At 32.6% G+C, this 20,977-nt stretch overlaps 1 protein-coding gene across 1 annotated transcript; it reads right to left on the bottom strand.

Annotated features, from left to right (window-relative positions):
* Positions 1-15,968: 15,968 nt before the first annotated feature.
* Positions 15,969-17,531, bottom strand: LOC112505946 (pentatricopeptide repeat-containing protein At5g39710-like). Its single transcript, XM_025109981.1, has one exon. The coding sequence runs from the start codon at positions 17,529-17,531 to the stop codon at positions 15,969-15,971; it is 1,563 nt and encodes a 520-aa protein (XP_024965749.1).
* Between the last annotated feature and the right edge of the window lie 3,446 nt (positions 17,532-20,977).

The following is a 20,977-nucleotide window of genomic DNA, read 5'->3' as shown; positions in this document are numbered from 1 at the left end:
TACAACAAATTACACACGAAAGTGATGTAAATTGTATAAATATGTTGCGAATGGATAGAAACATCCCAACAAAAACTACATCTCTAATAAGCCATTCCCAGCTTATGAGCGGTTAAAGTTGGTGTTCAGTAAACATGGCCGAATCTGCTACAGATGCTTTGGAAAATATGAACATGGAAAATGATGATGATTTTTCGACCAAAGTTAATGTTTCTCCCATCCCAAGTCCTTCCAATACAACTTCTCATTCCTCCATTCCGAATGAAGGAGAAGGAACAAGTAAAAAGAGAAAAAGGACAAACGAGATATCCAATGTAGTGGAGGAAACCAAGAATGGAATCCATGAAGCAACCAATCAAATGAAAAGGTTGGTGTCAGTTATCTCTAATTCTACAACGGAAATGGATGGCTTAAGCAATGAGTTGAAACGACTTGGACTTGGTGTCATGGAAATCATTCGAATGGGTAAGTACTTTGGTAACAAACCGTCCCAATATCGTTTTTGGAAGAGTTTGGATGATGATATAAAACTAGAATTTGTGAAATCAATTTATGACGAGGACAAGTAGTAGTCTTAAAATATGGTCAAAACAAAAGTAAATACTTTGGAATGTTTAGATTATTTTTGGTACACTTGACATGTTTATTAAGACAATTTTTGTCTTTAAATGTTTAAACTTTTGAAGATGTTATGACACGTGTTATTTTGTTGTGCTGGAATTTTTTTAAATTATGTACGTATTTACAATTGTTGTGTTGGAATATTTTTAAATTATGCATGTTTTTTACAATTGTTGTGTTACAATCATGTATACAAATTTAGAAAATAATATAAATATTATAGATGTAATTACTTAAATATATTTTGGTTGATTTGTGTCATTTACAATCATCATATGATGCAAAATAACATTAAACAGCATTTAGAGGCAATCTGGTCATTCTAACAATTTTGTCATGTCATGTCCTGTCTAACTTACCAAATGCATGACATACAATTGGTTCAATCATATTCTAGTCGTACCAAACGTAGTACAGACAATTAGTCATGTCAAGTCCTATTCAGTCATGTCTCATCCAATTTGTGTACCAAACACTATTTTAAGGAATCGGTTGGACCAGTTACATCATTACATTTGATCCTGCATTTGTCTCCTAGAGATTGGTCTGAACCCATATCTCTTCAAGCTAGTTGGAACCGGTTTAACAATCGATTAGGAAACCATTCCTATCTATAATCCATCATAGTGAAACTCAATTATTTCATAAAGCTATCATATAATTGATTTTAGTATATTGCATCAACATTCTATAAACCAACCTTAAGGTAGCATTTGGTATGCAGTAATAATTGGACAGGACTGGACAGGACAGAACTGGACATAACAGGAGTATGTCTGGTGTTTGGTACGCTAGACAAGCTACCCCTAAAAGTTATTTGATGATTTTAAATATTATATAATCGTTATAATTAACACAAATAAAGTAAATAATTAAAGAATTTAATTTATAAATATTTGTACATAATTTTCATATTTGTACCAAATTTGAATGAAAATTTTGATATAATTGATAGTAGTATTGGTGTTGGTGGAGGTGGTTTTGGTTATGGTGGAGGTGGTGGTGGCCGACGGCAGTAGTGGCAACGGGCGGTGGTGGTCGATGGCCAACAACGGTTATGGAGGTAGAGGCAGTGGTGCTTGATGAACGATGGTGGTTATAGAAGACCGGAAGATGGTAGATTCTGGTGGTGGCGGCGGTTGACAACGGTGGAGGAGGTAGTTGTGGTTGATGTAATGAAGATAGTGGTGGTGGTGGTTATGGTGGAGGTGAGGTGGCAATGAATGGTGGTGGCCGATGGTGGTCGTGGAAGAGGTTGTTGCAGTAGAGGAGGAATTGAAGATGGTGAACGGCGGTAATGATGGTGGCAATGGACGGTGTTGGTCAGTGGTCGACTATGGTAGAGGTGGCAATGGACTTGGTGGCCGGTAGTTATGAAGGAGGTGGAGGATGTTGTTGTAGAGGAAGAAGAAGTGGAGGTGCAGGTGGCCGCCAATAGTGGTGGCGGCGGCCGAAACTAGCAGTGATGACCATTAAAACAAATATCATATTAAGGTTATATATCAAACTTGGGTAGATTAGTAATATTTTAATTTATGTCTCATTCTTGTCCCATCTTGTTCCACCTATTTTGGTGGAACAAGAAAAAAACTTCTTTTGTCCCATGATGTCCCACCTTATCCCAGTTCTTGTCCCTATCCCATGTCACGCCAAACATGGGACAGTGAGTTCTCGTTCTGTTCCATGTTGCGCCAAACGTGGGACAGTGAGTTTTGTCCCGTCCTATCCTATCCCTCCCATGTACCAAACGCAGCCTAAGGGCTGTGGTGTAGTGGTTGAGACCCTGTGGGATATGGTGGAATTTCTTTTTGCTCAGGGTTCGATTGTAGGCGTACATAACAATTGTGACCACTGAGTTTATCAGGACTGATTTCTTATAATCACAACTTGTGACCACTGAATTTATCAAGACTGATTTCTTACGGTCACAACTTGTGACCATTGAATTTATCAGGACTAATTTCTTGTAGTCATAATTTACCGGGATTAGTCTAAGCACAACCTGTGACACTCTTCGAAAACATTCTATAGACCGTTTTAGGTCATATAAAACACATAATTTCATGAACAAGTCATGCTTTTAAATCTAAATTCAAAACAAAACCGAAAAGTTTAAAAAAACTCAACAAACGTCTTCATTTTCAATGGTTTAGTCCCTAAGCTATTTTTTTAATGAGAAAATCATTAAACTTTCTAATTTTGAATGATTAAGTCCCTTAATTATTTTTTTGAATGAAAAAACCATTAAACATTTTCATTTTGATTGATTAAGTTTCTGAACATTTTTTTTAACCTAAAAAAAGTTACATTAACAGACTAGTAAAAGTCCGATTGGCTTATTTATTTATTTTTTAAAATATGGGGAAACTTAATCATTCAAAAAGAAAGACTCTAATGATACTTTTATTTGAAAAAATAATTTAGGGACTAAACCATTTAAAATGGAAAAGTTTGTTAATTTTTTTATTAATTTTTCTCTAGTTTAAATAAAAGAATTTGTATTTAATTATTTTTAAAATATAATAATGTTCCTTAACATATTTTCATTAAATAAGATAATTAGTTAATTAATTATAAATATAATTGCATTTGTAATTAGTTAGATATGCCACTTTGGGTTTTGCTTTGATGTTGTTTTTGGTTATTAGAATGGATGATATTTCAACAATTTCTACTTAGAATGCTAATTTTATTGTCGTTGGGTTTTAATAATCTATTCGAATAAAGAATCATCGTAGTTATTCAAGTTAGTTTTGCGTATGTCTAAGTTATATATGTTTTTCCATATATTAGTCCGATTTACGGTTAAAGTATATTGATAGAATATTTATTTTGGTGTTATATGGTTGCAATATAATATTATTGCCCTCGTCACAACTGTCATCCCCATCCCACCATCCGACCACCATGTTACTACTATCGTTGTCACAACTAATACACTGCAACCCACCACCTAACCCCACCCCATTCCACCAACCACCATGTCATTATTATCGTCATCACAACTACCACCACCCACCTCATCGACCATCGTGTTATTATTGTCATAGTCACAACTATAACCCCTGTCCCGAACACCATGCCACTACTGTTATCATCACAATTATCACCCTCACCACCACCTGTCACTATGTCATTATTATCGTCATCACAGCTACCACCTCCAATCTCCCTCCAAATAGAGATGGAGATTCCAATTCCATCGTACCAAATGCATGATCAAAATTCATCAAATTCCATTCTAATTGCTTCAAAGTCAAATTTCTTTGATGAACTCCAATTCCTCCAAATTCCATTATGTAAACCAAACGCTCTCTTAGGATATTCTTGTTATGATTAGGGAGGTCTGATTTCTGGTTCTTATTAGGTTTTAATGGTACGACTTTTTACAAAAGTATTTTAAATGCACAGTTATTTGTATGTCTATGTTTCATGGAAGATCTATGTGCGAAATTAAGAGTACATGTCCACATAGGACACAAAACGACTCAAAGATGATGAAGACGGCAACGATGGATGCAGTTCATTAAATTACTTCTTTTTAAGCATTGAGGTAATCGATGGAATTCACTTGGTTGTATACGTTTAATATTTTGTTTATAAAGTTATTATTCGTTGTCTTAATTACATCAAAAGAATATTATGTTTCCTTAAGTGTATCAAAAGCATAATATGGCTTTTAAAATAGAATCTTTAAAGATAAATTATCCAGAACAGATGTTATAAATACATTTATATCGATAAAATTTACACTTACAAATCATACAAAACTTTCTCTAACAACACACTTTTGTAATATATTTGGCAATCAAAGTTAGTCTACTATTTATTCTGGGTGGGGATATATGCAACCCCCATATTGGTAAAGTGCACCTCCCTCCCTTAGGTCAAAGTCAACTAACTATAATTACCGATATTTTTTTTCAAGAAATTTATGTTTTATAACTTTTTTCAACATTGTTTTCTAATTTTATTTTTTAAAATTTATGTTTTATAATAAAATTTTGCCATCTAACTATTTCTAAATTAATTCAGATAACTATAAAATTATTTTTAATTTTTATAAATGTATTGTTAACGTTTTAATTAATAAATACTTTATATATGTATTTTTAAATAAATATTTAAAGCTACAAATATAAAATAATTTAATACAAAAAAGATCATCAAAATAAGTTAATTGATAAATCAACAAATAAAGAGATAAACTTGGTAATTTGTGTATTGTATATCAATTACAATCAGGATATATATAAGAAATACATTTACACTCTAGACCCTCTAATATAATTACGTATATATAGATCACACTTAATTGTCTAATATTCTCCCGCAAGCTAAGGCTGGGGAGCGACCTGTAGCTTGGACCGTAATAGGAGAAACCGTTGTGAATGTAGCAGCTTGGTGAACACGTCTGCAATCTGATCATCTATAGATATAAACTGAACCAAAAGCTTCCGTTGCGCAACCATTTCTCGAACAAAGTGAAAGTCAACTTCTACTTGCTTGGTACGGACATTAAAGACAAGATTAGCTGAAAGATACATAGCACCAAGATTATCATACCATAAGATAGGAACTGACTTCACAGGAACCTGGAGTTCGTGCAGCAGTGTTTGGAGCCATGTGAGCTCAGCAACAGTATCGGCTAGAGCCTTGTATTCAGACTTTGTTGATGATTGAGAGACATTCTTTTGTTCTCGTGTAGACCATATACTAGGTTTGAACCAAGATAGATATCATATCCCCCAGTGGATCGACGGTCGTCAGGGCAACCAACCCAGTCAGCATCGGAGAAGCCAATCAGGGAGTTGTAAGCAGAATCAATGTAGGCATGTAGGATTGTGCCTGAATCATGCATGATTCGTAAACCATAGTCAGTAGTGCCCTGCAAGTAACGAAGAATTTGTTTGATTGTCTTCCAATGATTTTTAATGGGGGAGTGCATAAATTGTCAGACTTTGTTGACCGCGAAAGTAATATCCGGACGAGACTTTGGTTGCGGTAGCTTTAGGGTTGCCTTGTGATGGCAGCCATAGGGCGGCAGCTGTAGGGTGTCTAGGGCCGGCTCTGATACCAAGATAAACTTGGTAATTTGTGTACTACAATCAGGGATATATATATATAGGGGCAGGTTCAAATGCAAACTATCCAATTCTAAAAAACCGTGTAAACCAATTTCGACCAATAAGAAAATTCCATTTTTTTTAAATTAAATTTAATTGATAAGGGTATTTATGTCATTTTACACAATTTTTTGATAATTAAGGAAGTTATTAATACATTTTATTTAAGGCAATTTAATAAAAGAAAGTATGAAAATGGTAACGTTTCAAACTTTTATTATATTATATTATTAAAATCTTGATTTTTAATTATTTGGTATGCAATGAATCTGGAAAGCTTGTATGAAGATTATATCAACTTTAGGAATGAAATCGTGGGTTGAGGTTGGAGAAAAAAAAATCAATGTTTATGAAACTGTATTAATATGAAAAAGTTTCATCGTAAAATGATTTATTTTTTTCTTCAATGCATATGGTATATATAAATGAAATAGGTTCATGATGGTAGAATGAACACGAAACAGGTTCATGGTGATCAATGTTGCATTGTAATCGAAGTTGATCAGTTTAGTTGGTAGAATGAACATGAAACGGGTGCATAATGAATTTTGTTCGTTATGAAATATACGTATCATGAAACGGGTGCATAATATATTTTATTGTATATGAAATTAATCTGCATGTAAAAATTTCAATGTGAAAAGGTTTCATTGCAAAATAGTTAATGAAATAGGTTCATGATGGTAAAACATTTTCATTTTCTAATTGATTCGTGATTCATGAACTAGTTTCATGGTGATCAATGTTGCATTGTAATCGAAGTTGACCAGTTTAGTTGGTAGAATGAACATGAAACGGGTGCATAATGGATTTTGTTCGTTATGAAATATACGTATCATGAAACGTGTGCATAGTTAATGAAATAGATTCATGTAAAATAGTTAATAAAATAGTTAATGAAATAGATTCATTGAATAGAATGAACATGAAACGGGTGCATAATGGATTTTTGTTCGTTATGAAATATACGTATCATGAAACGGGTGCATAGTTAATGAAATAGATTCATGTAAAATAGTTAATAAAATAGTTAATAAAATATATGTTATTGTACATGAAATTAATGTGCATGATCATTGAATTGTATGAAACTGATGCATAATGTAAGATTATATTTTTAATATTTTTTTTATTTCCTTAAATAAACTAAAATAATCTTTTACACTTTTACCCTTATTGATGATATAAGATTATATTTTTAGTATGTATTTTTTTYATTTCCTTAAATAAACTAAAATAATCTTAACCGTTGATCAATAAAATGGATGGATGAGATTGGTTTACACGGTTTCTTAGAATTGGGGCGGTTTTTATTTGAACGCTCCTCTCTCTCTCTCTATATATATATATATATATAAGAGATACATTTACACTCTAGACCCTCTAATATAATTATGTATATATATCACACTTAATTGTCTAATATGAAGCACAAAAAGTCTGAAAATATTACAAATTAATCAAGTGAAATAAATTACGTAGTACGATTACTATATAACAGTTGCCCGTACTTATTTATTCGGGTCATGTACGAAGTAACCCATGTAGTTACGCAATCTTATTTGAAACGAAACCAATTTGGCACCATAGAAGGCATCGGGTGCCCTTCTACCAAAGATATGTTGACGTAATGATTACCGTTAACGTATCCAATTGTAAAAGCAGCATGTTCATACCACGGCGGAGGACTAGATCGAGGTGGGAAGAATGTCAGACTACCTATAGTTGTTAAATAATGTAGTATCACATTGTATCTTGAAACAATCAACAAGCACGTTCTAAAAACATACATCCAATGCTCATTTAGTGCAAATGAGTCCAGCTCAAAGAAGTTCAAGGAGTTATAAAATTGATGTCAGAGTTCAATGTCATACACCTAGAGATATTATATCTTGTACATGTTTAACTCATCCATTAAATCATATTGAATAGATGGTCATTCATCTTCGTGGCGACCGAGACAAACGGCTATTGCTCGAAATCTGCAGTTTCCATCGTCTTTTACATCTTGTACCTGTGTGATGTAAAAATCGAAATTATTTAAAATTTGATTAATACATTGAGATAAAAAAAAAATTAACTTGCATGAACTACGTTACGTACCTGCACGATGTAAGGAAGAAAAATACTTGGAAATTGATTAATGTATGAATGTGCATAATTTTTTTGGTCAAAGTATGAACTATGTCTCGCATGTTCATCTTTCGTTGAAACATCAAACTCCACAAATGTTGACGCGTTTGGACAACAATGCCAATGAGGTTCTTGAGTTGGTGGGTCGACACGACTTTTTTTGACAACCTTACTCTTCAATGAGGGACGGCCACGAGTTGTTGTATGAACAGTCGGTTCACAAATCCGAGTTGTCCAAGGCGAGAGTATCTCCCTTAACTTTCTTAGAAAACTGAACTTCATAGATCTCGGCTGTTTTTTGAAGTTCTTAGTAAACATTTGACTTCCTTATCATAACAAATATCATCATCTTCCACAGATATACACGGTGATAAATCAAGTTTCCTCCAAAATCCGTCAATCGATTCAAGTGGAATATATTGGCCTGAATTGAAATAACATGTCGTCCATGTGCACATGGTAACCCGTAACATGTACGCAGTTGACATTTACAGTTTCCTGAAAGTAAGCCAAGATATTTCGACCGCTCAAATTCTTTGAAGATTAATTCCAATGCATGCAATGAAACAAAACCATGTAGCTGGTGGAAGTGTGATTTGTTATATCGATGCTTAACGACATTTTTGTTCTGTTGGAAGCTTGCTTTTTGACGTATGTTATTTTTGCTCTGTTGGAAGCTTGCTTTTTGACATATGTTATTTTTGCTCTGTTGGAAGCTCGCTTTTAACGTATGTTGTGAGTGAATGAGTTAATGAATATCATACATAAATACCCGTAAAGTTGCTTGGTTTGAATCCATATAGTTTCATCTCTGTTAGTTGTATGATTTCCAAAGTTAAGAAATCTGTCGGTCCAAACATATACGAACATTTGCTTATATGGTTCAACCATATTTCGTTGAAATAATCAAGATGTTTGAAATTTAAACAAATTTATTTCAATCAAATACATATACGCATAGACAAATTTATTTCAATCAAATACATATAAATTTGAATATTAAGTCATTTGGATTAAATAGATAACAAAAAAAAAAGATAAACATTAATTTTAAATATAAAAAATCATGAGTTTTATTTTATGAAAAATCGTGTGGAAAAATAATACCTGTATACTCGTGCAATATTAATTTATATATATATATATATATATATATATTAGTTGTATACCTGCACAATGCAGCGGGATGCAATCGGTCATCTATACCTAGATAAAGGTTAAAAACTTACCATTGATGGTTTAAATTAAATAAAGGACGAAAGACATCTAATGTTAAGAAGTGTATATATTAACAAATGGAATTTAAAGATCAAAACATCATATCATTAGAAAGAAACAACTCCATTGTTGTATGTGTACAACTAAACAAGAGGATACATCCATTCCCAAGTTTCAAAATCATCTCCTACAACCCATATTCACAAACCATGCTTTGAAAATTCAATCTCCTTAATGTAAAACCCCTATACAAAATATTATAACATTTTTTAAGGTTCCCTGGAAAATCTTCCCTTACAATCATATCTTTATTGTTACGAGTAAATCAAAAAAGTTGTAAAATCAAATTTTTTATAGCTTATGAAACCTACCATTAATTACAAAATAATATGTACACATTTGCCTAAGCAAAGAGCCATAAAACACATATTTTTTTGCAAAAAAAGACAAAAACAAACGGAAGAACTTTATTAAAGAAAAATAAAACAACTTACAAATATTTAAATATTTAAAAATAAACATGTAAAAAACCCATACTTAAAAGCATCTATACTTAAACCCATGTAAAAGAAAAAACATATACCTAGCAATAAAAACAAACTTCAAGTTGAATGATTGCAAACAACAAAACCATAACTAAAATATGGTTTACAGTAATAGCTCCAATAGATAGCTTGACTAACAACAACAACAACAAATCAAATATTTGTGGTATTAAAAACATAAAAGAAGAATCAAACGAGAACAAATATTACCTCAAAATTTCAGTGTTGGTCAAAACTCTATCTTTCTTTAATAGTAATCAATGCAAAATAACCATAACATTGGTCATAATTCAATAGGATCGTAATTATGACCATCCGATCCTATTGAAAGTAATTATGACCAATCCTAGTTGTGTGTACCCACGTAATGCGGCACGATACAATATTTGAGTGAATGCAAGCTAAAAATACATAATACAAATATAGTTTTACTATGTAAAACATGCATATATGTGAAATCAGATGAAGCAAAGTGATCATGGGTGTGAAAGAACATCTCCTTACAAACACTAAGATTGCACAAAATTAATGACATGTTTGACATACACCAAGTCAATAACAACTAAAATATACTACTCTAATAAAACTTGAACAAAAACAAACAGAACAAATGACGTTCAAAGAGTTACACCAAACTCCAAATCGCAAATTATGAGCTATGTTAGAAAATTAAAACATGCATGGCACAATTGATATTTAATGTTATGGTCTATAACAACCTCATTTCAAGCTAACATACAAAAATTAGAACATCAACAAAAGCTGGGATGCAATTATATATATATATATATATATATATATATATATATATTGATGGTATTTATATTATAAACACATATGGTCATTTCTAAGTAATTATAGTATAATATGATGTGTAAGTATATTAGATGCAGAAAAGCCATTTTTTCAACATATATTTTTCTCAAAAAAAATGAATATAGTACTCAACAATTAGATAAAACCATGAAGGTACCAAACTCGCCAATAATTCACATCAAAATAATCAAATTCTGCAAAAGAAAGTAGATTAGTAAAATTGCAACATATACAAGTTATACAGCAAACTAAAGTACGTATGTAGCAAAGGAAAAACTTCCATGATCCCTACGCTTTGAAATCAATCTAATAGACAGTAAAATGAAAAAGAACAAATCTATGGCAACAATAACTGACCAATTTCTTCCCCTTTTCTGAGAGACTGCATAATTTGTAAGAGTTGATAATAGGCAAAACAATGATGGCGAGTTTGTTTGTCGCCACATGTTTGCCCAGTAAAAAACACAGAACTTCAGCCACTCACCAATAAGATGTAGTCTTCAACATCAAGGTCAAACTCTGAAGCATTCACTGCATGAACCATCAAAAGCAATAGCACTAATCATGTGCTTGTAAAGCACAAGTTAAGAAAAAGATAGAGAGGGAGACATAGGGAATTAGCAGTATATATAATAGCCTCTCAAAAATTGATCAAAATTTAGGAATGTACAAGTTAAAGGACAACTTTAAATACCAGATCAGACCCACATGGTGACCAAATAGAAATTTGTTCCACAAAGATTGTTCTAAAACAACACAATCTTCTAAGTTGGATGGTTTTTATGACGATTTTTATAGTATGTTGACCAAACAAAAATTTGCTCAAGGACATTGCTACTGAATGAATTAATCCCATATCCTACTATACCCGACTATGATGATTATATCAACACCTTAAAAAAGTACCGACTCGAGATATAGCATAATAGTTACTATACATAAATTTGTCATTTCGAACTATCAAATTCAGCTCAGTATAGTATCCTAAAATAGAAACTTTACCCTAGCCAAACATCCTACAAAAAGTTCTGAAAGATTATTGAAATAGGCAAAGCAACGACAGGTAGAGTAGATAAGCATCGTTCCTAGTTACTGTGTCTGTTCTATATTCCATCTTTTTCTTATTCATTTGAGTGAATACCTGGTAACCAATTGATCAAGAATAAGAGCTGCACCAGGACGGATTAGATTATGTAAGCATTGAAGATTATAGCTTATGGGTGTTAGTGGTATTTGTCTTGGTCCTTCATAGTTTATACATTCTTTCTTAGTAACAGACATTATGCTTTCTTGAATGATCTTGAAACACAGAAGCAGAGCCAGGTTCTGATCCTAGGACCTATGGATAAAGAAGGCAGAAGGCCTATATGCGTGAGAGTTTCTATTTCTTGAGTTGTTCAGGAATTATTTTTGTTGGAACTCAAAAAATAATATTTACAAATAGCAACAGAATAGAACTTTAGCTTGGTGGACATTTACTGTGGGTTGTTTGGTCTCCTGAATAGAGAACAGACTGTAGAAGAATCATTTCGTGTTCTGAGTGCAGGGATCAAATTACTTTGAAATCGATTTGGACATTCAGCGGTTTAGTACATAGCAAGGAAGGGATTAGAAGGATACAGTAGTCAAACAAGCCGTGGTTTGGGACTTGAAATTATGCATAACATAAACAGGATTAACACAAAAACAACTCTTTTTCATAGAAATATTGGATTAAAAGACGACCAATATGACTTGAAAAGTCAAATGCATATCTTGATTTGAAGAAAGGTAGTATCAGCTAAAAAGCTTCAACCAATCATTCAAACAGAACACAAAGTCACATGCTGAGTTTGACTTTGTAGTCAAACAAGCGGTGGTTTGGGATTTGAAATTATGCATAACAATTAATAGTTAGGGGCAAACAAGAGTATTATAACAAATTAAATAAAGAGTTTAAGACAACATAAACAGGATTAACACAAAAACAACTCTTTTTCATAGAAATCCTGGATTAAAAGACGACCATTTTGACTTCAAAAGTCAAAATGCATATCTTGATTTGAAGAAAGGTAGTATCAGCTAAAAAGCTTCAACCAATCATTCAAACAGAACACGAAGTCACATGCTGATCTATTCACAAATGAATAAATGAATAGTAAAGCCATATAAAAATTCCAATGTAGGAATTGTTTCCAGTTTTCTCAAACACCTATCAATTGAATCAGCAAGAATCCTCAGATAGCATATAAAATGACGAATTTAAAGAAAAATAAGTAGGAATTTTAACGAAAACCCATCAACTGAATTAGAAAGAATCGGTTCAAAGAGCAACTACGGTTTAAATGCATGTGAAATACAGAAACTCTATAAGGATACAGTAGTCACTTTGTGGATGGCTCAAGTCAATAAAGCTGTAACCCACCTTTGAAAACCTCCACATAATCGTGCTTGAAAATCGTCTGAATCGTGCTTGAAAACACAAATTAACAGATGACGAAATCAGTAACCAAACTCAAGTAACAAAATAAACCCTAACTTAACTCAATCAGATGACGCAATAAACCCTAACTTACCTCACCTTTGAAAACCTCCACAGAATCGCTAGAAAACCTCCATAGAATCGCTTGAAAACCTCCACAGAATCGCCTGAATCGTGATTGATCGTGTTTGAAAATCGCGTGACAGGAGCGATCATTTATAAACACTCGCAGTCGCCTGAATGGTTGCCTTGGGGACTGAATCGTCATCTCTATAATCGTGGAGCGTGGAGAGAGTGCGATAGAGAGAGTCAGACGTTGGGCAGAGTTGTGTTGGAAAGGGAAGTGAGAGTGGAGCGTGGAGCGTTGTTTGGAAGCGATAGAGCTGGCCGGACATGTGTGTTTCATAGGGTAGTACTAAATGCATAAAAAGTTGGTTTAAGACTTTAAGACTTTATGCATTACAAGGTTGTACCTTGTGCATGTTAAGGTGTTTTTAAGACTTTTTTGAAATCTGCTTAATAAGGTAGTATAGATATATATAAATAAATATATATATATATATATATATAGAGAGAGAGAGAGAGAGATAGAGATAAAGAAAGAGATAGAGAGAAGTAGTACCTGGATACTCGAGCAATATATTTTCAATTTGTGCCAAATTGAACCTGTATGTTTCCTCTGTTTGTGATTCAACTAATGAAATTCATGCTTTGTAAAAGAAATTCCAAGATTGGTGCGACGTTATTGATGGTTTGCACTTTCTCAAAGTACTTTGATAAATATGCCATCTACAAAGTAGTTATTTAACATCGGGAAATACATTATTACATGCTTTCATCAACGACAACTCTCGATTGGTCATAATAACATGTGGGGATGCACATCCGTCCATTGTCTTTTTGAGTAAATTCAATGCCCATGTACAGTTGGATTCTTTTTCTTTATGCATAAAAACAAATGTTATACAAAAAGTCATATTAGTTGATGTTACACCAACAATCTCAAGGAGGGGCATCTCATATATGTTCGTTTTATACGTGGTATCCATCAACAACACGTGTGGAAATGCACGCCACAACGTCAATGATATTGGATGAATGAAAAATAAATTTTCCAACTGATTAGAGTTATTTGCACGTGCCTCATGCATATAGCCTTCTTCTTGCAGAAATGACATGACAACTTGTATTTGAGTTCTACCTTCATGTTCAGTTGCCCAAAATTTTCGACGTGCATTGTATATTGTTCTAAATGTAGAAATGTTATCTGGATTTTTCTCCTTCAATGTTGATAGAATATCACGTTGTTTGACATTCGTCCTTGACAAATCTTCCACCAAGCGAACTTCGTTTTCAGTCAATCGCATTACATATGGATGATCCTCCATATCTTCTGCAGGTTCATGATTATGTTTTTCACATATCATTGTTAACGTCCAACAATCATTCTTCGACGAATATTTTCCTACTAACTCGAATGGATAGTTCATTTTTTTTAATTCCACTATGTCTACTAGAACTACCATTACCTCTGTATATACCACCACCATGATCGCATATTAATATAACTTTAGACATGACTCCACTTCGCTTTGTCTTAGATCTTTTCGTGACAATAATGTAACCAAGGGAACGCCCCAACTTTTGCATCAAATCAATTAAATCTTGACGAGATTTGAACATCTTGTCGGTGGAAAATTTTGATGCGTGAATATCATCGTCTTGAATTGTTTGGTTTGTGTAAATATTATACTCCTAAACATCCAAGTATAAAAAACTAAACCATATTACAAAGTAGTAGATGAAAATTATATGACGAAGTAGAAAGTCAAATTATCCCATCATTGGAATTCGGATAAAAATGCAAATTTTCACCTTGAGTTGCTTAGTTTGTGTAATTATCATATTGCTAAACATACACATGCAAAAAACTGTATTACAAACTATATCCAAGAATAGCAAGTGAAAATATGTTACAAAATAGTAAAATGAAAATACATCATTATTGGAATTTTGATAAAAATGCATAATCGTCACGTAAGTTGTTTGGTTTATGTAAATATCATATTCCTAAACATACACATGCTTAAAAAAACTACATTTTACAAACTAGCAAGTAAAAATATATTGCAAAATAGTAAGTAAAAGTATTTCAGCGTTGTAATCTCGATAAAATTGAAAATCGTCTTTCCAACTAGCCATTAACAAGTTTGAAATCGAAAAGAGAAAGTGTTGAAATAGTTACTTGTGAAAAAGAAGTCAAAGGTGTCATCATTTTCAAGGTGTTTACATATATCTTGACTTCTAATGTTATAATTTGCCCACACATGTCTTTGACTTTTAATATTGAAACTTGTACACTAAACTTATGGGGTGCAAATAACAACCTTACGCATTTTTGGAATTCCCATAAATTATTTTGATATTCGGCTATTCAAATGATTACTTGAAATTCCTAAAAAGTCTTTCCATAATAGATCAAACTAAACTAAATCACCCATCGATTTTCTTTCAAATTCTTTTTGTTTTTTTAACCGTAACTGTCCCAGTCAGCTTCCACGTGACTTGACTAGTTCCACGGGGACCTTGAAGAACAGCTAAAAGATCTCGAGTGATGTTGGAGGGACTTAAACCGATGACCTATAGGGAGGAGGCCCAAAGGCCCAAGCATTATTGACGATGAGCTAAACCCAAGGTTGGTTTCCTTCAAATTCTGACATGCAACTGAGAGTTCATCTTTAAAAGTAACCATATTATTTACTCTAGTGATGCATATTATTTACTTGAGTGGTGCATGGTTGATGGTACGAGGGGGTGAAGAATGGGAATGAAAATGAAAATAAGTAATGGTGTTTGGTTCGGCATCAGTTATTCACTAAAAGTGAGCAATCATCCATATCCTAGTAAAACCGGAGGAATAACTTTTCATTTCCCAACATTCTCGTTCCTTGTCATACAATTTCCTATTTTCCATTTCCATTCCCTCAAAACGAACGAACGAATCTCCCCCTCATTTTACTAACAATTTGCATACATTTTCCAGTTTTATCATACATTCACTAATTTCTTCAACACAAAACCCTTATCCATCATTTCTTGAGACACCTGCTTTGCCATTTCCTCATTTCCATCATCCCAATATCCTTGCACCAAACAACTATACATAGTAGCATCTGGTTCCAAACCATTTCTCACCATTTCTTTCAAAAGCCCTTCAACCACCTTCATTCTGCCTTTACTTCTAACAATACCACAAATCACAGCATTGTAGGATAAGAAGTTTGGCTTACAACCCATTTGAGCCATCTGGTTAAGAACAACAGTAGCTCTATCTGCCTGATCTAGCTCCACAAGAACTCTAAACACTTTGTTGAAACTGGAAACAGGAGGACGAATCCCATATCCTTTCATTTCTCTCAAAAGATCAATTGCATCGTACGGTTTGTGTAGTTTACAGAATTCGTTCACTAAAACTTGGTAAGATTTTGCGTCGGGTTTCATTCCACGACGACCGATTAGGTCCTTGAAATGTTGGAATGCTTCATCTGATCTCCCGGCTATGCAGTATCCCCTTAATAAACTTGTATGCGTGGTGATTGTGTCCTTTAAACCATTTAATCTCATCTTTGTCATCATTCTTTTTGCACCATCAACGTCTCCACACACGCAAAAGCCATTGATCAATGTGTTATATGTTAGTTCATTAGGTTCAAGATTTCTGCTCACCATTACATCAAAACATTTCTGTGCATCTTCCAAATCTTTTATTTTACAATACCCATCAATTAAGATCGTGTATGTCACTGTATCTGGCAAGCAATCCTGGGTTTCTTTCATCCTCTCAACAACTTCTAGAGCTGCCTCCATTAAACCCTTCTTACACAATCCGTTAACGATAGTGTTGTAAGTAAGCAAATTAGGCCTCACAGGCATTTCGTCGAACAGCTTCTGTGCTTTCTCAATCATACCAATTTTACAGAAACCTTTAATCATTACAGTACAGGTGGAAACATCTGGCTTAACAATACCTTGGCTCATCATCTCATCAAAAAAAATCTCTGCCAAATCCACTCGATTTCCTCTCACTAATACACCCAAGATTGCATTATAAGAGAACAAACAACGACCTGAATACCTAGTTCTGACGCGATCAAATAAATGTAGAGCCCAACGAATATGACCCAGATCTCCGTGAGCTTTTATGAGCCTACCCACCATGAAATCCGATAACTTGTTGTTGGATTCGAGTAATTCAGTTGCTAGAGAGAACAAGTTTCGAGAAATAAGGAGGTCAGTGATGGCAATGTAAGAGAAATGGGTGTGTGAGTAATTGGTGGGATTAGGGTTAGGGTTTGAAGCCCAGTTGAAGAAGAAGAGGGCATGATAAGGGTTTTGCTGGTTTTGTATAACTCGAATAACGAAATGGCGGTTTATGTGAGGGGAGAAGTGATTGAGGATGGAAGGATTTGGATTGAGAGGATGATTTGGGTGTTGTGGGTTTAGGATTTGGAGAAGAGAGGTTATGGAGGAGATTGTTGCAAGAATCTGAGATGGGATTTCTGATAAGGATCTTCGGATATTGGGAGAAGCCATAGCCATGGCCACCGTCATCAAAGATCAAATGTTGTTCAAACGAGTAACTCTGTATACAAACCATGATTTCATCGTCAACCATGTTTTGTTATCATAAAACCCATGAAATACAGACATATATATCTTAATTTTAATGTTTTGTTTTATGATGTTTCATGTGAATGTTATAATAATATTTTATATGATTTTAAAAAAAATTATAATGTTTTTATTTTGAATAAAATAGAAATTTAAGGATATCTTAAAATTTTAAAAAAAATATATCAAATTAATTATATAAAAGTTTTTGTTTTGTTATGTAATTTTTTTAATACAATTTTTTCTGTTATAATTTAATTTAGGTTTAATAACTGAAGTAATTTTTTAATTTAACTAGAAGGGTACTCACGCAATGCAGCGAGATACATTTTGATTTTAATATTTTATTTTATTTTTTATCTCAGTCGATGTTATAATATGATCTTATGCGATTTTGAAAAAATGATGATGTTTTTATTTTTAATAAAATATAAATTTGAAGATATCATACAAATTTGACAAAAATATATCGATATTAGTATCAAATTAACTATTTAAAATTTCTTATTTTTTCTGTAATTTTTAATTTAATTTTTTTATTATAATTTAATTTATGTTCAATGAGTAAATATTTGGTTTATAATTTTATTATAAATATAATAATTAATTATTTAAAAAACTCGATAATATTCTAATTATATTTTAGATTTTTTATATTTTAAAATGAGATGTTTATCCTCTATTTGATTATGTTTATCCACAGTTAATTACACGAATTCAAACATGGAGCTTTAATAAGTTGTACTTGTACATAATTTACTTGTAATCTGAAATTTTAAGTAATATGCATCAATGTACAGTACTTCATGCATAAAAAATAATTTTTAAGAGTTTTTGTCAAATGCTTTATAATATAGTATAGATACCATTTTTAATTAATAAGTTTTTTTTTAATTATTGATGCTTATTTTCATAGAGCTCTACAGAACAGTAAAAAAAATCCTCGGTTAGACTGATGACTTTTGAAAAAGAACTCCAAAGACTCAAGTTTTATATCTAATTGAGCTAATCAATCAAAGTTAATGAGTAAGTTTTTAGACTTTAATAAAAGAATAAGAGGTTGTTTAACAAATATTTAACAGGCAAGCGTTTATCGGCAAAAAGTCACCATCATTACTTATTTTTTTGGGTGACATTCCTGATCATCAGAATATATTATTAATAAACATCTTTTAACCGATATATACTTATTACGTAAAAATCTTTTGTAAATAAATTCGAAGTTTCGAGATTTCCTTTACAAAAAGTAGCGTACGTAACTGGAAACACATAGGTACAGTTAACCAAGTAAAATTGTTATAAAACTCTAAAATAGAGTGGTTATTTTAATATAAGTTTTGAAATAAAATAAAACAAAATTCTGGTGCAAAAAGAATATAAATCAAGAATTACCAACAAATTAATTGTACCTACCATATATCAATTATTAACAAGAATCTTTCCATTTCAAATATTTAATGATTTAAAGATCCATTTTCTTCTTATTATTATAACGTTATTCGAGTAAACTATGGATTTGGTCTTTAACATATGTCGATTATTATGAATTTGATCTTTTATTTTTATTTATTACGTAAGAAACCTTCACGTATACAAGCTTTTTGGGATTTGGTCCCTGGAGCAAAAAGTTTTTTTTTTTATGGATTTTTGGTCCCTGAGGCACGACCGTCTATTACTTCAACCGTCTATTACTTCCGTTAATTAGAAGGGAAGATAGTCCATTTCCTTTTATTTATGTATTTTAAGATTATTTTAATGTTAAATTATATATTATATATTATTGTTGGGGTTTAAATTGTAATTGTAATCAAGGTATAGGGGCTTATCTTGTAAATACTCATAGGGTATAAATACATTTGTGTTAGTTTGTTTAGCTAACTAAGCTTTCTCATATTGTAACCGTATCTTGTAATTCTCTCTCAGTATCAATACAAAGAAGATTTTTCCATTGATGATTTCTTGAAACTTTTGTTAATACAACTTGATTTTGGGTTTAACAATTGGTATCAGAGCTGAACATATGTCACATGGTTGATTCAAAAATTATGTCAACTGGTATCCTAAGTGGACCAAGAGTTAGTTGCCTTTTTTGTTACGTTCGATGTTTTGAATTCTGCTCTGAAAGTTGTACAGGATTCAATAACAAAACAGTCGGTTGAATTGAAGAGGTTGTTGAAAGGGAAAAGTATTGTTGATTTATTGCCTACACCGCCAACACCAACTCCACCACATCCTCAAAGTCAACCAAATGATCTATCTGTGGAGCATTTGAAGTCAATGTTATATGCAAAGCTCATCTCTCACTCTACCAGTGAAGATCCAACAAATGCAGATTTAGTTGGTATTCTGAGATCTCAATCTGAAGCTTCATCAGATGTTTTGATCAGAACCTAATTATTACTATTTAAAGATGAGGTTAAAAGGAGTTTCTTGAGCGTTACAAATCTTATCAGATCAACTTCATATTCTCTTCAGAAGAAACTATCAACTTTATCTGAAAGGGTTCAAACCCTGGAGGATATTTGCAGAACTAATGGATCTAGATATTGTATCTCTATAACATTAAGTGATAACACATGCAAGTATACACGTGTCAACACTATCGCCTTCAAGTAATAAAATGGTAAGAACCAAGTATCATATTCCACAGGGATAGGTATCTTAAGTTGTAAGATATCGAGTTTAAAGACTAACTTCAAATGGCAAATTTGAAGACTCTGATTGGCTTTGAGTTAACAATGATAAAATAACATAAGATAAAGGGGTAGCATGGGTGTAGGACTTATGGTGAAATGTAAACACAAATTCCAACAAACAATGCTATAAGAATGCTACAACATGCCATAAGCCAAAACTAGTTCCACTATCTATTTTGAAGATATTTCTCTCGGACTTCACCATTACACTATATTAACTTTCAATCAATATCTCTATGTGGTATACGGACCAGGGATAGTTACAAAATGGTGTTTTCAAAATATATTGATAAACAAATCTCTTTGTTAAAAATTACTTTCTCAAGCCGGTTCCCATATCATTCAAGTTGGCGTGTGTTCTAGGTAGTTCATCTCTGAATCTACCGCACTTTAACACTTTTAACAAGCGACCAACCTGTCAAGAAGAGATATAAATGACAAGTCTTCTTGTCGGCAACTTTCTCAAGTCTATCTCTCATATCATTCAAGTTGACATGCATTCAATGGCTTATCTCTAAGACCATGGCACTTTAACACTTCCAAAGTGATCAACTCATCAAGAAGTGTCATTGGTTTTTATAAAAACTTGAATGAAATAGTGGAACATTGTTATTGCAAAACAACGTCCACTTTCCTTCGGTTTAACTTTTCACCCTTTGTCTTACACCCAAGCTAATAGAATTAGCTACT

This window comes from Cynara cardunculus, assembly GCF_001531365.2.
Source record: "Cynara cardunculus var. scolymus isolate 2C chromosome LG 2, CcrdV1, whole genome shotgun sequence".
Taxonomy (NCBI): domain Eukaryota; kingdom Viridiplantae; phylum Streptophyta; class Magnoliopsida; order Asterales; family Asteraceae; genus Cynara; species Cynara cardunculus.
Note: the sequence above shows the minus strand (reverse complement) of the source record. Positions and strands in the feature narration are given on the sequence as shown.

Coding starts and splice junctions, on each gene's coding strand:
- LOC112505946 (XM_025109981.1), bottom strand. CDS start 17,531: ATGACGGTGGCCATGGCTATGGCTTCTCCCAATATCCGAAGATCCTTA.